This window comes from Pristiophorus japonicus, chromosome 17 (assembly GCF_044704955.1).
Source record: "Pristiophorus japonicus isolate sPriJap1 chromosome 17, sPriJap1.hap1, whole genome shotgun sequence".
In the NCBI taxonomy this organism is placed as follows: domain Eukaryota; kingdom Metazoa; phylum Chordata; class Chondrichthyes; family Pristiophoridae; genus Pristiophorus; species Pristiophorus japonicus.
The window spans coordinates 127,231,719-127,249,459 of record NC_091993.1 but is presented as its reverse complement, the minus strand read 5'-3'; the positions used below and the strand labels follow the sequence as shown (position 1 = coordinate 127,249,459).

The 17,741-nt window shown below is 50.0% G+C and overlaps 1 protein-coding gene across 3 annotated transcripts in view; it reads right to left on the bottom strand.

Annotated features, from left to right (window-relative positions):
* magi3a (membrane associated guanylate kinase, WW and PDZ domain containing 3a) overlaps positions 1 to 17,439 on the bottom strand; it is a 109,023-nt gene extending 91,584 nt beyond the window's left edge. For all 3 annotated transcript variants that reach the window (XM_070859266.1, XM_070859267.1, XM_070859268.1), the window contains exon 1: positions 17,169 to 17,439. In XM_070859266.1, coding sequence (XP_070715367.1) covers positions 17,169 to 17,439 — 271 coding nt within the window. The remainder of the gene's footprint in view (positions 1 to 17,168) is intronic.
* Positions 17,440 to 17,741: the final 302 nt, after the last annotated feature.

Sequence of the window (17,741 nt, the reverse complement as noted above, 5' to 3'; positions counted from 1 at the left end):
GGGGGAGGCGATAGTCATTTCTGAGGATGACTGCAACAAATTACAGGAGGACATTAATAAACTTGCAGAATGGGCATATAATTGGCAAAAGAATTTCAACACAGATAAATGAGAGGTATTACATTTTGGTAGGAAGAATAGGAAGGTCACGTATTACGTGGAGGGTGCGAGTCTCGGTGGGGTAGAGGAACAAAGGGATCTCGGAGTACAAACACACAAATCACTAAAAGTAGCGACGCAGGTTAACAAGACCGTAAAAAAAAGCAAACCAAGCACTAGGGTTTATCTCTAGAGGGCTAGAATTGAAAAGTAGTGAAGTTATGCTGAACTTGTATCGAACCTTGGTTAGACCACACTTGGTGCACCGAGTACAGTTCTGGTCTCCGTATTATAAAAGGGATATAGAGGCCCTGGAGAAGGTGCAGAAAAGATTTTCAAGGATGATACCAGAAATGCACAGGCTGGGTCTCTCTTCTCTTGAAAAAAAGAATGCGGAGGGATGACCTAATAGAGGTCTTTAAAATTATGAAAGGTATTGATAGACTGGGTACAGAGACAGTGGTTCCACTTGTGGGAAAGAGCATAACTCGAGACCATCAATATAAGATAGTCACCAAGAAATCAAAACATGTTTAGCACTGAAAGCAATAAATGATGGTCCCAGTCCCTCATTGCCCCATTGAGATACTGGTCACTGCACAGTCCCAGTATCACACTAAGTGTTGAAAAACTTAGAATTGGCACTAAATCATTTGCAAGCAGCCCAAGGTGGTGGGCCCCAAGAGATTCTTCAACTTAATCATTTTAAAATTTTTATTAATAACCATGATTAAAAAATGCAAACCAGCGAGCTCCAGAGATATCAATGCACGCTAAAAGCCGAATCCCATCCTCAGGCTTCATTCAGAAATCTACACTGAAGCAATGCTCGGATCACTTTCCACTTCCTCTCGATGGCAACAGGCTCCCGACTCAAGATTATTTAATGAGCAGAACACTCGCTCTTCCTGCGTCAGTGTCAGCTATTTAAGAAAGGAGGGAGACAAAAAGCAGGAAACTATAGACCAGTTAGCCTAACACCTGTCGTTGGGAAAATGCTGGAGTCCATTATTAAGGAAGTAGTAGGACATTTGGAAAAGCATAATTCAATCAAGCAGAGTCAGCATAGTTTTACGAAAGGGAAATCATGTTTGACAAATTTGCTGCAGCTCTTTGGGGATGTAACGAGCAGGGTGGATAAGGGGGAACCAGTGGATGTGGTGTATTTGGATTTCTAGAAGGCATTCGATAAGGTGCCACATAAAAGGTTACTGCACAAAATAAAAGATCAAGGGGTTGGGGGTAATATATTAGCATGGATAGAGGATTGGCTAACAGAAAAGAGAGAGTCGGGATAACTGGGTCATTTTCCGGTTGGCAAACAGTAACTAGTGGGGTGCCACAGGAATCGGGGCCTCAATTATTTACAATCTATATTAATGACTTGGATGAGGGGACTGAATGTAATGTAGCCAAGTTTGCTGATGATACAAAGATGGGAGGGAAAGAAAATTGTGAGGAGGACACAAATAATCTGCAAAGGGATATAGACAGGCTAAGTGAGTGGGCAAAGATTTAGCAGATAGAGTATAATGTGGGAAAATGTGAGGTTATCTACTTTGGCAGAAAAAATAGAAAAGCAAGTTATAATTTAAATAGAGAAAAATTGCTAAGCGCTGCAGTACAGAGGGACCTGGGGGTCCTTGTGTATGAAACACAAAAAGTTAGTATGCAGGTACAGCAAGTGATCAGGAAGGCAAATGGAATGTTGGCCTTTATTGCAAGGGGGATAGAGTATAAAAGTAAAGAAGTCCTGCTACAACTGTTCAGGGTATTGGTGAGGCCACACCTGGAGTTTTGGTCTCTGTATTTAAGGAAGGATATACTTGCATCGGAGTCTGTTCAGAGAAGGTTCACTAGGTTGATCCGGAGATGTGGAAGTTGACTTATGAAGATAGGTTGAGTAGGTTGGGCCTATACTCATTGGAGTTCAGAAGAATGAGAGGTGATCTTATCAAAACATATAAGATAATGAGGGGGCTCGACAAGGTGGATGCAGAGGATTTTCCATTCATAGGGGAAACTAAAACTGGGACATAGTCTTAGAATAAGGGGTCGTCCATTTAAAACGGAGACGAGGAGGAATTTCTTCTCTGAGGGTTGTAAATCTATGAAATTCTCTGCCCCAGAGAGCTGTGGAGGCTGGGTCACTGAATATGTTTAAGGCAGAGATAGACAGAATTTTGAGCGATAAGCGAATAAAGGGTTATGGGGAGCAGGCAGGGAAGTAGAGCTGAGTCCACGATCAGATCAGCCATGATCTTATTAAATAGCAGAGCAGGCTCGAGGGGCTGTGTGGCCTACTCCTGCTCCTATTTCTTATGTTCTTATGTGACTCAGTGGGTAGCACACACTCGATTCGGAGTCTGAAGGTTGTGGGTTCAAACCACCACTCCAGAGACTTGAGCACAAAAATCTAGGCTGATACTCCAGTGCAGTGCTGAGGGAGTTCTGCACTGTCAGAGGGGCAGTACTGAGGGAGTTCTGCACTGTCGGAGGGTCGATGCACTGTCGGAGGGTCGATGCACTGTCGGAGGGTCAGTACTGAGGGAGTTCTGCACTATCAGAGGGGCAGTACTGAGGGTCGCTGCACTGTCGGAGGGGCAGTACTGAGGGAGTTCTGCACTGTCAGAGGGTCGCTGCACTGTCGGAGGGGCAGTACTGAGGTAGCGCTGCACTGTCGGAGGTGCCATCTTTCAGATGAGACATTAAACCGAGACCCCATCTGCTCTCCCAGGTAAAAGATCCCATGGCACTATTTGAAGACGAGCAGAGGAGTTATCTCCGGTGTTGGGCAAATATTTATCCATCAATCAACGTGACTAAAAAAAATTATCCGGTCATTATCACATTGCTGTTTGTGGGAGCTTGCTGCGTACAAATTGGCTGCCGTGTTTCCTACATTACAACAGTGACTACACTTTTAAAAAGTATTTAATTGGCTGTGAAGCACTTTGGGACATGCTGAGGTCATGAATGGCACTAGAGAAATGCAAGTCTTTCTTTGCCTTTAACTGCACAAATAAAACGCTGGAGAAACCAAACGAGGACCGAACAAGTGCTGCGGCAGGAATTCGAGCAACGAACCACACATACAGAGTTCATTTACATTTCCAGAGAAACTGGCTCTCTTATTCTCTTGGTTAACTACCACCTACAGACAAAATGAAAGCACCACACACGGCATGCCGTGAAGCGCAAGATAAATGCACTTATTTCTGCAACATGTCCCTTCCAATTACGAGTCAGGGGGTTGATGCCTGAATAGAGAGCGAGGCAATTTATAGCGCAAACTTCCAGAGACTAAAATAGACTTCATCGGAGTGCACACACCGGGTCTCGTAAGAGTTCGCTTCGAGCCGACCATTCTGCACTTGATAAAAGACTCACGTGTTCCCATTCAGTGGCACGAAGTCAGGCAAGGCAGACATCACGTACACGTCGAAATCTATCACTCTGGAAACTACATCCCTCAGCACAATAAAGATCCTGTTCCATTGAACTGTTGGGCACATCCTTGAAAAATCCATCAATTTTCAGCTCTGCGAGGAGGAATATTGCAAGGATTTCACTCGATAGACACCCAGCCCCCACACCAAGCTTTTATTTATTTTTTTGCTGACACGGAGCCACACGATGGCCAATCACCGAAGCACCGCAGCACATTCAAACATCACCTGCCAAAACGCCACTGACACACTGCGCAGTTCCAACTCCGCATCAGGAATCAGGCAGCAGGCCCAGGGGTGAGGGGCACGTCACAGATGTGTGCAGCTTTAGTCACATGTGTTGTCTGAGAACTACACGGACCACACTGCGAGAACAAGACACGTTTCTTTCTAAAGTTACAGTTCCCTCATCTACCCAATCAGCACTTGCTTCCTCTAAACCGAGTGAACAAGTTAACCGAGTTGCGCAAACTCGAGTTTTACCAGGGAATATTTGAGCCCTGGCAGGTTCCAGGTGTAATCCTGGCCAGTGTTCAATTAACTGATCTTACCAGAGGCAAAAGGAAGACAGACATGCATTTATACAGCGCTTCTGAAAACCTCATGAAAGCGAGTTTAAAAAATCATAATGAAGTCAAGCAGAGTCAGCATGGATGAAAGGGAAATCATGTTTGACAAATTTGCTGGAGCTCTTTGAGGATGTAACAAGCAAGGTGGATAAGGGGGAACCAGTAGATGTCGTGTATTTGGATTTCCAGAAGGCATTCGATAAGGTGCCACGTAAAAGGTTACTGCACAAGAGCTCACGGGGTTGGGGGTAATATATTAGCATGGACTAACAGAAAACAGAGAGCCGGGATAAATGGGTCATTTTCAGGTTGGCAAACTGTAACTATCGGGGTGCCACAGGGATCAGTGCTGGGGCCTCAACTATTTACAATCTATATTAATGGCTTGGATGAAGAGACCGAGTGTAATGTAGCCAAGTTTGCTGCTGATATAAAGATAGATGGGAAAGCAAATTGTGAGGAGGACGCAAAGAATCTGCAAAGGGATATAGACAGGCTAAGTGAGTGGACAAAAATATGGCAGATGCAGTATAATGTGGGAAAGTGTGAGGTTATCCACTTTGGGAGGAAAAATAAAAAAGTAAATTATTTAAATGGTGAGAGATTACAAAATGCTGCAGTACAGAGAGACCTGGGGGTCCTTGTACATGAAACACAAAAAGTTAGCATGCAGGTACAGCAAGTAATCAGGAAGGCAAATGGAATGTTGGCCTTTATTGCAAGGGGGATAGAGTATAAAAGCAGAGAAGTCTTGCTACAACTGTACAGGGTATTGGTGAGACCACACCTGGAGCACTGCATACAGTTTTGGCCTCCGTATTTAAGGAGGGATATATTTGCATTGGATACAGTTCAGAGAAGGTTCACGAGGCTGACTGCCGGGATGAAGGGGTTGTCTTTTGAAAAAAGGTTGAGCAGGGTGGGCCTGTACTCATTGGGAGTTTCGAAGAATGAGAGGTGATCTTATTGAAATGTATAAGATTCTGAGGGGGCTTGACAGGGTTGATGCAGAGAGGATGTTTCCCTCGTGGGGGAATCTCAAAGTTTCAGAATAAGGGGACACCCATTTAAAACGGAAATGAGGAGGAATTTCTTCTCTCAGAGGGTCGTGAATCTTTGGCATTCTCTACCCGAGAGTGTTGCTTAGGCTGGGTCATTGAATACATTTAAGGTAGCGATAGACAGATTTTTGAACGAGGCTTATGGGGAGCAAGCAGGGAAGTGGAGTTGAGGCCAAGATCAGTTCAGCCATGATCTTATTGAATGGCGGAGCAGGCTCGAAAAGACAAATGGACAACTCCTGCTCCTATTTATGTTCTTATGCAAGTGCTTTACAGCCAATGAATTACTTCAGTACAGTACCGAGAGCGCCGCACTGCCGGAGGAGCGGCACAGAGGGAGCGCCGCACTGCCGGAGGGGCGGCACAGAGGGAGCGCCGCACTGCCGGAGGGGCGGCACAGAGGGAGCGCCGCACTGCCGGAGGGGCGGCACAGAGGGAGCAGTGCTCAAACTCAAGAGTTTTGCTTTGCTGCCGAGAAGAATTATTCGAGAGTACTTCATTATTAGGATGTGACCAGGGATGAGGAGAGGCTTTGATAGAGTGGAGAGAGAAAACTATTCCCTCTGGCGAGTGGGTCAATAACCTGAGGTCAGCTATTTAAAAATCAATGAAAAATGATGTAGAGGGGCGATGAGAATTTTTTTCAGTTGCTGGGATCTGGAACGCTCTATCTGAAAAGGTGCCGGACGCCAATTCCATCCATAATTTTAGAAGGGAGTTGGGACAGGTCCCCGAGAATGAGGGACAGACGGGTTACGGACAAAAAGTGGGGGTTTGGGACTCAACACAGGCACGAGGGGCATCCTGGCCACCTTCTGTGCTGCACCCTTCTATGATTCTATGAAATAACTCCACAATCCCCGCGAGCTGATTAGTTTTAAATCAATTTCTTCTTTGGGCTTTGGGGACCCAAGGTGACAAACACCAGTCTGTACATCCAATAACCTAAGCAGGCAGACGGTGAGTGAGCATAAACAAGGCCAGTCCTTCCCCCCACCCCCAGCTCTGCAAATTATTGGAAATGAATTTAAAACTACCGACCTTGCAACAAAAAGAATCAGCGAGTTATACACAGCACTAAAATATTTAATCAGTGCATAGGTTTATATTTATGATCAATTTACAATTCCCTGACTCAGCTTGTACTTTTGAGAGAAATTGATGAACAGGGCTGAGGGACGGCCAGTAATGATTTAGAGTTTGCAGTAACTTGCATTTATATAGCGCCTTTAACATCATAAAACATCCCAAGGCGCTTCAGACAAAAACTGACAACCTAGTCAGAGGAGGAAATATTAAGAAGGATAACAAAGGCTCGGTCAAAGAGGTAGGTTTTAAGAAGCATCTTAAAGAATAGGGAGGCGGAGAGGCTTTTGGAGGCAATTCCAGAGCATGAGGCCTAGGCAACAGAAGGCACAGCTGCCAATGGAGGTGCGAAGTGAGTGGGAAATGGCGAAGAGGCCAGGGTTAGAGGAACAATCAATACATCGGAGTCACAGCCAAGTGCGAGGAACTGGTTGGGCCAGGGATTTATAAATGTAGCAGGCACTCACTCCAAGCAACAACACAAACTGAGCCGTCTTGGGCCAGCTGATCAACACCCACATTTGAATAATCTGCCGGATACCATTAGCGAGACTCACCCCAGGAGAAACTTCCTTTTCCTTATAGACCCAAAAGAACACGCACACACTAGCTGACGTCAGCAAGATTGCGGTTACATAGAATCAACAGCACAAAGATAGGCCATTCGCCCCAACTGCTATGTGCTGGTGTTCATTCTCCACATGAGCCTCCTCCTACTCCTATTACCTCTTCCAGACTCTGCCGCATATTCCCTTCTCCTTCGTGTCTGCATCAGGCCTCCCCTTAAATGCATCCATGCTCTCTGCCTCAACCACTTCACATGGCAGTGAGTTCCACATTCTTGGTCGGTGACTATCTTATATTTATGGCCCCTTGTTCTCGACTCAGCCACAAGTGGAAAAGCTTTCTCTATATCCACCTGCTCAAAGCCCTTCTTAATTTTAAACACCTCGATTCCAGAGAAAATAGCTCCAGCCTGCTTAATCTTTCCTGACCATTATATTCCCGTTTGCGGATTAACTGATCAGTCTAAACAATACTTTGCAGAGTGGGAGTGCCTCTCAGTTATGAAAGCTGATTACCCTGCACCTCAGTGAAACCAGCCTAGCGGCTATTTATAGAGCTGATCACAGTGCAGTTCCTGTGACTAATTGCTACCTAAGCTCACTTAACAAGCCCGCAGAATTTCTAAACGTTCAAGATTTTCGGCCAGCAAGAATGAATGCTCCCCATCAGCTCCTAACCTGTAAACAGCTTACAGTTTCTCTCCTAGAATCATTTAAGAAAAAATAAATGGCACTTATTAGAATATTCCCTCCTCCAATCGGGAAAGTGACGAGGTACAGTTCCACTGGGCCACCTTCTGCTCCCTCACACGAGATGCCATGCGTGCTCTAAGAAAGCAAATGACAACCAGATATTCGACTGTGGGGGCTTGGCAATTAAACATCAGTTCTGAGGCCAACTGTAGTTCCTCGGTTATTCCCCTGACGATCGGAAACAAAGAACCTATATTTATATAGCGCCACTCACATCCTCTGGACGTCCCAAAGAGATTAACAACCAATTAAGTACTTTCTGAATTGCTGCCACAGCAATTTGCATGCAGAAGATCCCCCCGGCAGCAAGATACAGACACAAAACCAGTTAACCTGTTTTACTGATTAAAGTACTGGCTAAAACCCTGCAGTTCCCGGTCACATCAGTTGGGGATTCTGTGCAGTGCGCACACAGGCGTCACAAGCAAACTCTTGATCGAACCACGGGAGGTGGGGAGGGAAATAAAATCATTCACAGGAGCTCTTGTTCAGACCGTAAAAGCTATTCCATTAAGCACACTTCGCCCATCAGCTGTGGCTCAGTGGGCAGCACTGTCGCCGCTGAGTCAGAAGGTTGTGGGTTCAAGTCCCACTCCAGAGACTTGCGCCTATAATCTAGGCCGACACTCCAGTGCAGTGCTGAGGGAGTGCCGCACTGTCAGAGGTGCCGTCTTTCAGATGTGACGTTAAGCCAAAACCCCGTCTGCTCTCTCGGGTGGATGTAAAAGATCCCATTGCACTACTTTGGAGAGATGTTTTCCTCGGTGTCCTGGACAATATTTATCCCTCAACCAGCATCACAAACAGATTATCTGGTCATCATCACATTGCTGCTAGTGGGAGCTTATGTGCATAAATTGGCTGCCACATTTCCTATACTTCAAAAGTGCTTCATTGGCTGTAAAACGCTTTGGGACATCCGGATATTGTGAAAGACACTGCAGAAATGCAAATCTCTCTTTTCTTTTCGAATGGACTGCAGCTGTTAATACTCCACTCAACTGGTCCCCATTGCTCAAAACCTTCCCACCATCCTCCGCCTTCTCCCTTACTACATGCAATCCCAACCCTTGCTCAAGGAAACAGCATCATCAGCGGGATGACTTGCTTCCACACCAAAAGGGGTGAGTTCACAGATGTTTCAATGAAGGACCCGATATTCCAGTCCCGAACTCCTGGAAGATACCTGTGCGTGGATTTTTTTTCATAAACGTATGGTGACCGTTGCACACCAGCCACCACACGGGCTTGACAGAGCTAGGCCTTTATCCAGTGGCAAGGGTTAACCAGGACGACTGGAGACCTGCTCTGCTGCACAGACCTAGTGCGCACACATATCGCAGTGTGGGCTGGCCCCGTGCTGCCCCTGGGCCCTCGGCTCTTCTGGGCCCCGCACACTCATTTGCCGCACCTCCGCCATGATCTCGCGCCGCCCGCCCCCCCACACCACCTCGCGCCGCCCCCCCCCCCCCGCCACGCCATCTCGCGCCGCCCCCACGCCTCAAATCACGCTGGAAGTTATAGTGGCATGTTCCAGCTCTTTTATCCTCCAGACTTGCAGTGGAAACACTTGGGTTCTGACCAGCGAAATGAATTATCACTGTCAGCCAGAGAATGCACCGTGTAAACCCGAGTGCTCTTAATATTGCACAGTCCACACCGACACCCCGACGTGCAAAAACCTGTCTTAGTTAACTTAGAAGGCATTGTAACGACAGAAGTGGAAAAGTCACAAGAAACACCGCCCAGGATTCAAACACAATCACTAACTCAGGAGCATTTCAATTTTGTGCATACTGTTGGGCTTACTAAGTGCAGCCTGAATCCTGTTACTGTATCTCTACTGATAGTAATCCAGTTCCCTCATAGTCAGCTTCAGTAATCTCGCCCAGCCAGTAACCAGGTTACTAAATGTATCTCGACACCATCATGTTTGGGTGTATTCCACAGATCAGTCTAGATTAAGAATTACAGTATAATAACTCACCTGTAGCATTTCTAGCTCTATTCCAACATACACCCGGCAACAGCCTGCATTTATAGAATGCCTTTAACGAAGTAAAACGTCGCAAGACACTTCATCGGTGCATTATCAAACAAAAATATTACACAGCCACATAAAGAGATAGCGGGACAGGTGACCAAAAGCTTAGAGAGGTAGGTTTTAAGGAGCATCCTAAAAGGAGCAGCGAGGTGGTGAGATGGGGAGGGAATTCCAGAGCGATTAAAATGGGGGATGCGCAAGAGGCCAGAAATGGAGGAGCACAGAGAACTCGCGGAGGGTTGCAGGGCTGGAGGAGGTTACTCAGATAATCCAAAGTGAGCACACCACTCTCCACCAGGCAGGCGCTGTGCATACACTGTGCAGGACCCTGGGGGGAGGGAGGGAAATTAACGTTCCACCATTGGCGGCCGTGCCTTTAACCTCCTGGGCCCCAAGCTCTGGAATTCCCTCCCTATATCTCACCACCTCTCCTCTCCTTTTAGGATGACCCTTAAAACCTACCTCTCGGTCTAAACTTTTGGTCACCTGTCCCGATAGCTCTATGTGGTTGTGTTATATTTTTGTTTGATAACGCGCCTATGAAATATCTTGGGACGTTTTACTACGTTAAAGGCATTCTATAAATGCAGGCTATTGCCAGATGTGTGTTGGGATATTGCTGGAAATGCTACAGGAGAGTTATTATAATTCTTAATCTAGACTGAGCCTAATTAAGAGTGTGCGAGACACGGGAGGGATTGCAACAGAGATATTAGAGGTGGTGCATACAAGAGTTGTGGGGGGGGGGGGGAAAGGAGAGAGTAATGTGGTGACAGAGCTAAGTTGCCTTTCTCAGTATGTACCGTAGCATAAATATTTGAAAAAACAATGTACGACAATTGGACACGCACACAAATTCCAAGGGGTGGGGCAGCTCAGATGGAAGCCAGCTCCAACACATTCCTGAGATTGTACAGGCAGTGCCTAACCATCAGCGCTGCGCTCAGCATCCAGACCCTCTCCATAGCCCTGGAACATCCAACGATGCATTTAAAAAAAAAAGGAGGGCATAAAGAGTTAGCATCTGCTTTGTTAAAGTTGCAGGACCTCAATACTCACCGAGGAAAAAAGGTGTCAGCCATGGTTCAGTGGACAGCACTGTCACCTGAGCCACACCGCTACTGTTCAGGAACCACTCGAGGCTCGAGCAAATAATCTAGGCTGACACTCCAGTGCAGGATCACCAAAACAAACCAATTATCTGATCATAACCTCGCTGTTTGTGGGAGCTTGCTGTGCGCTAATTAGCAACCGTGTTTCCTACATCACAACAGTGACTACACTTCAAGAGGTTCTTCCACTGGCTGTAACACCCTTTGGGATGTCCTGCGGTCATGAAAGGCGCTATATAAATGCAAGTTCTTACTTTCTAACACCATGGAACCATCAGAAATACAAAGGAACTCTGCCTGAGAAGGCACAGACTGAGGCTGTGGAGGCAATTTTAGGGTACTCGCACAGTAAAGCAGGCTGATGGCTGTAACCATAAGATGTTGGTCTCGGTCATACCCACAGGACATCCCTGACCAACACGCTGCAGCTTATCTTATGTGGATGAATCCGCTCGATGCAATGTGTTAAAATGGTTTCAGAACCACGGCATTAATTCAGCGAAACCTTCTGAAGATGTGTATTCACTGGGTTAAATTTGCCGCAGCCGCTCTCCTACCCGACCAATCCCCGTCTCAATCCAGACCCAGATCGGTCTGAAACCACAACTCTTACAAAACTCACCGAGGGAAGGGGCAGCTCGCCATCAAAACAATTTACAGCAATGGGGACTGGTGGCAAGAGGGACGTCTCATCTCCTTCGCTCACTATACAGGCAGTCAACTCCACAATGGAACAGACTGTAGCGTGAGGCTCAACACCCCACCCGCCCCCCCCCCTCGCCTCTGGAGCCTCGATCCTAATCCAGCCCAGCAGGATGGAAATCTCCATCTCCCAGTAAGCACAAAGCCACAACACAAAGTGTCACCCTCATTCAGAGAAGGCAAATTGGACACATATGGGAGTGCTGCAAGGTTGGCATCGCAGCATGTTTATTGGTGCTATGTAGAGGGAGCTTTACTCTGTATCTAACCCGTGCTGTACCTGCCCTGGGGGTGTTTGATGGGACAGTGTAGAGGGAGCTTTACTCTGTATCTAACCCCGTACTGTACCTGCCCTGGGAGTGTGTGAAAGACACTGATGACGGAAGTGGGAAAGTATCCAATTCTTACAGTGCTGACATCCCTCATGTTGATGAGCACAAAGATTCGAACCATGAAAAAATATTAAATTTCTGAAACAGTTGGCTGACTCACATTTCACAGCTCCTCAGGCACCCCAGAGACAAGGTTTCCAAAAACGGAGAGATGCCTCACTAAGACAGTCAGGGGCGGGCACTGAATTACTGAGCATCTTCTCGGGCAGAAAGTCAGCTTAATGTAGAATGCAGCCAGGAAGACCCTTAACCCAAAGCTGCCGGTGGAAGTGAGTGACCTCCCCTCGAAGCACCATTAAACACTATAACCACGACTGCCGGTGATTAGCGGACAAACATTTATCATCCCAAAAACATTTGCTTTTAGTGGAGTTGTCAACCCGTTTAAAACAAGCGGGGTTCCAGGCTACGCTGAAATAGCTTGTGTTAATTCCCAGGCTTGTGTCATGAGTTACTGTGCTTTGGTTTTACATTGAGGGGGGAGAACAGGAAAATATCAGCACTCAGCAAAAGTGTCTTCGTATCACAAAGCGCGAGATTCATTCTGCATTTCACCGTTCCCCAAGGGCTGAAGCTAAGCCCTCGCATCTGGCAATCTCCCAACTCCTCCTGCAATATCAGGGAATGTTCAGGGAGGTTGGGGGAGGAGGAGGAGGAGAAAAATATATATAATCCAGCTCGAACTAGATCCGGCCAGGGTCTAGCCCCGCATCGGTCAGTGACGTGCACATCGTCTGCAATAGGGTAGGGGAGAAAGAGGGAGAGGAGAGGGAAAATGAGCCAAATAACAGATCCCCATCAGCTATGACACCCGAAGCCACTGAACCCCTCGCCCCCATCCCATTAACAGGGAGACTCATTCATAGCCTCCGGTTGCTTTTCGAAGGCGGTCCAGAGGGGACCACACTGTGTTCAAAAAGGTCCCAAGAATGAAAAGGGGAGTGGGGGGGGGGGAAAAAAAGAGAAGGGATTCTGCCAACTGTATTCGGCAAATCACTTTCACCATTCTCCTTCCTCTTGCGCTAACTCCAAGTGATTCAGTTCCACCGGCAGCAGCCTCCACTGAGTCCTCACCGCAAGTGACCACTCTTCGTACAGGTGACTATTCAACTGCAGTGAGCATCACAGTCTCCATACACTATGGGACAGACGATTAATTACCCTTCTTATACAATACTCACTGCCTGAGGAGAGGACGGGCACAGTGCCCGAGGGTGAGAGCCTGCATGGTGTGGGCACTGTGTGCCATCTGAGATCTATACGTGAACAAAATTGTGCCCTCGACCTTCTGTGGCCTCAGCCTATTCGAAATCCTCTGCCGCCTCAGTTCTGGTGAGCAGAGCCCCCTCCTCGCCAGTGGGAGCAGCGACTCCTCATTGTCCCCTCAGACCCTAATTAAACTACAGCCCCTGGCCCCGCAGCCCACAGTCCCCCTTTATTTCACGCCATTCAAACCTCAGAATGTCCCAAAGCACTTTACAGCCAGTGAAGTACTTTTTGAAGTGTAGTCACTGTTGTAATGTAGGAAACGTGGCAGACAATTTGCGCACAGCAAAGTGAAAATGACCAGATCATTGGTTGTGGGATAATATTGGCCAGGACACCTCCCCTGCTCTTCTTTGAATAGTGGCCATGGGATCTTTTAACGTCCACCCAAGAGGGCAGACGGAGCCTCGGTCGGATATCTCCTCCAAAAGACACCTCCTCCAACAGCGCTCCCTCGATACTACCCTTAGGTATCGGCCTAGATTACGTGCTCAAAAAGTCTGAAGTGGGGCTTGAACCCACAATCTTGACACCAAGGCGAGAATGCTACCCCTGAGCCACAGCTGACACTACTGCACACAGCTAATTCAGGACACTGCCACAAAGCACAGGCAGTAGAAATACAGATATTTGTTTTAAATCTCGGGTTCTGTAAGACTACTTAACTTCTTAATACATTCTGAATATTTAACTTCAAACAACCCTTTGTATTGCAGCGAACACCCTGCTGGGCTAATTAGCGATCTCCGCACTGTGTCAAATGTTGTTTGATATCGTTCCTGTGAAGTGCCTTGGGACATGAAAGGCACTATTCAAATGCAAGTTGTTGATTTAACCCTCGATAAACTCGATCCTAGGAGATGGTCAGAGAGAGAAGATAGAAACCTAGGAGGTGCTGTGACAAATGATCACAGTCCATTTAGTTCAGCGACCATCATCCTGGTAGTCACAAGATACCACGATAATGCGGTTGTTGGCCAATCACAGCGATCACTCTCGATCAATGAGTCTACAACAGAGCCAAACATGAGGTGAGGAAAACCCCCAGTGGGGAAGAGCTTTGGGAACCCGAGGCCTAATGTCCCCTGTTCCCCCCCCCCCACGCTCGCTGCACCCCCCACATGGCACATCGTACATTACTCACATACTGGAGCACAAAATGGTATTTTCTGAAAGAAATCTATCCGATTTGCATTTGATGAAACAGCACTAACTGTTCGACGTCTCCCTCGGGAGCCTGTTCCATAGATTGACCATTCGCTCACTGAAATATTGTTTCTGCAGATTAGTTATGAATTTACCCACTTCCAGCGCAGGCAGTGGCCTCTGGTTCCACTGTACAGGACACGATGAGACAGCTGGTCATCGGCGACATTATCCCGTCCCTTCAGAATCCTAAAAACAGCAATCACATGGCCTCTCCACCATCTCTCCCGGTGAGAGCTTGCCCGATTTACATTATCGCTCTTGAATCAGGTCCCATCAAGGCAGTAAATTTCACAAACCTACTGTGTGCTGTTTACAGACTCAGCACCAACAGCCCTGCGACCAAATCTCTCAGAACAAAATACGTTCAAACAGACGGGATTCAAAACCCATAGCCATCACCTGCTCAACGCACGCCAGCAATACCGTCAGAACCAACACCCAGCACCACATGTTAGCCACAGAGCTCATCAGATGCGAGATGCTTCTTCCTAGTAACCCCCCAACTCCCCTCCTCCACCTACATCCCATGAGAAGGGGGGGGGGAAGGGAAGGCTACCAACTTCACCATGCCCTCAATGTGGGCACAGAAGGCATAGCAGTGCTTACTCGTCCAGAGAGAGGAGGAAAAAAATTGGGACGAGTCCCTTCACAGCAGCGGATGAGACAGCCAAAAGACTGAGACAGGATAGGGCTTTCCCCCCAAAGAACAGCTACACGAGCCCAATGTGTTCCCCGTAATTTCTGGAGAGCCCACGCAACCCAGTCAAAACTCAACTTAAAAGCCAGCTCACTGACTGCGTGTGATTCCTGGAGTGCTGCGCAGCTGAAAAGGAACATTGGGAGGAGATAGATCAAAGACAAATAAGATTTTTGGCAGCAAGTATTTACAAAACACAGGAAGTCAAATTCTTTCTAACCCTAAATCTTTTTTTTTATAAATAGTGATTTCCTGCTGCTGTTCTTGCATGGTTTTTGCTGTGGAGACGTACCTGACATCACACCCAGCAGCTTGCCAAGATAAGGCACCCGTGGCGTGAAGTAAGTCCCCCCACAAAGCTAGGACCCCGTGTCACACCCAACACCATCCCATTCATACACAGAACCAGCCTCAGAGCAAAGAGCATACACAATGCAAACACCAACAAAAAGGTTTAAAATGCAAACCGTAAACGATCGAACTACTTAAAACAGTAATCAAAACCCAATCACTGCAAACATGGTTATTGATCAGTCTCTCTTCCCAGGTTATAACCCCCGATCCCTGGGCTCTCTCCCCTTACCTCTCCTCTGGTGTGTAGTTCCTGATCTTCATGTCCCTCCCATCCCTTCTATAGCTCCCTCTTCAGAGTCTCCCTCCCCCTTGTAGCTCCCACTCCCCCCAATACCTCTTCCCATCCCCACCGTGTCCCTCTTTCCCTGATTTTCTTCTTCATCACCCCCTTCCAGGTTTCTGCTTACATCCCCTTTCCAATCTTCCCCTCCAGGTCTCCCTTCCCCCCCTCATCCCTCAGTTTTTCATTACTTCCCACGCAGGCAAGATGCTCCTTTCCAGTTACACCCTATACTCTCGCCCTCCTTCACCACCTTGTCCATCGCCACATTGCCCTCACACATTATTCCCTACCCCCTCACTCTCTCCACCTCATTACACCCTTCACTCCGTGTCTCCCCTTATTCTCTCCTCCATCTCTCACCCCACCTCTCCCGTCCCTCATTATTCCCTAACCCCTCCTCACTCACTCTCCCTGTTGATCCTTCCCTCAATCCCCTCCACTTCTTCCTCCCCCTCCATCTACCCACAACTCCTTCCCCATCACACCTGCCCCCTCCCCATCTCGCGCCTCTACCCCCTCCTCATTCCCCTCTCATTACGCCCTACCCCTTCATTCCCCTCACTGAACCGCTCCCCTCCACCCTCCCTGACCCCACTCGTTGCTCCCTACCACGTCCCCTCAACCCGTGCACTTTTCCCCACCCTCCCAGACCCCCGTGCCCCTCCCCCCACCCTCCCAGACACCCGTGCCCCGCTCCCCGCCCTCCCAGACCCCCGTGCCCCTCTCCCCACCCTCCCAGACCCCGGTGCCCCGCTCCCCGCCCTCCCAGACCCCCGTGCCCCTCTCCCCGCCCTCCCAGATCCCCGTGCCCCGCTCTCCCAGACCCTCTCCCCACCCTCCCAGACCCCCGTGCCCCTCTCCCCACCCTCCCAGACCCCCGTGCCCCGCCTTCCCAGACCCCCGTGCCCCTCTCCCCACCCTCCCAGACCCCCGTGCCCTGCTCTCCCAGACCCTCTCCCCACCCTCCCAGACCCCCGTTCTCCCAGACCCCCGTGCCCCTCTCCCCACCCTCCCAGACCCCCGTGCCCCTCTCCCCACCCTCCCAGACCCCCGTGCACCTTTCCCCACCCTCCCAGACCCCCGTGCCCCGCTCTCCCAGACCCCCGTGCCCCGCTCCCCACCCTCCCAGACCCCCGTGCCCCTCTCCCCGCCCTCCCAGACCCCCGTGCCCCTCTCCCCGCCCTCCCAGACCCCCGTGCCCCTCTCCCCGCCCTCCCAGACCCCCGTGCCCCTCTCCCCGCCCTCCCAGACACCCGTGCCCCTCTCCCCGCCCTCCCAGACCCTTTCCCCACCCTCCCAGAACCCTCTCCCCACCCTCCCAGACCCCCGTGCCCCTCTCCCCGCCCTCCCAGACCCCCGTGCCCCTCTCCCCACCCTCCCAGACCCCCGTGCCCCGCTCTCCCAGACCCCCGTGCACCTTTCCCCGCCCTCCGTGCCCCTCTCCCCGCCCTCCCAGACCCCCGTGCCCCTCTCCCCGCCCTCCCAGACCCCCGTGCCCCTCTCCCCGCCCTCCCTGAACCCCTCACCTGGCCGCACGGTGCGCACCCGGACGGGCTGCGGGAAGTGCCGGAGGACGGCGCGGGTGTCGCGGCGGGTCAGGCCGCTGACCGGGGTGCCGTTGACCTCGAGCAGGATGTCCCCGGGGCCGGGCCCGAGGTCGGGGCCCCCGGGGGCCGCGCCCAACACCGGGAACTGCCCGAACTCGGCGCCGCCGCCCAGCGCCAGCGCCTCACCCGGCACCGCCGCCTCCCGGGCCCGGCTCAGCCAGTGCCGCCGCCGGCGCAGCGAGCGCGACATGGCGGGGCGGGCCGGCCCGGCGGGAGGGGGCTCGGCTCAGCTCAGCGGGAGGGCATGGCGGCGGGCCCCGGCTGCGGCCTCCGCTCCCCGGGCTGTCCGCTCTCCGCTCCCCGGCCTCGGGCCTCAGCTCTCGGTGTCCCCCGGCCCCGGCCTCTCCTCTCCGCGGCCTCTCGATCTCCCGCTCTTTCCCTCGGGCCCCGGGCTGTCCTCTCCTTCAGGCCCGCCGCCGCCCGCGCTCCCCCGGATTCCTCTCAAACTCTCCGCCGCCCGCCCGCCCTGCCTGCGTGATGATGTCAGCGCGC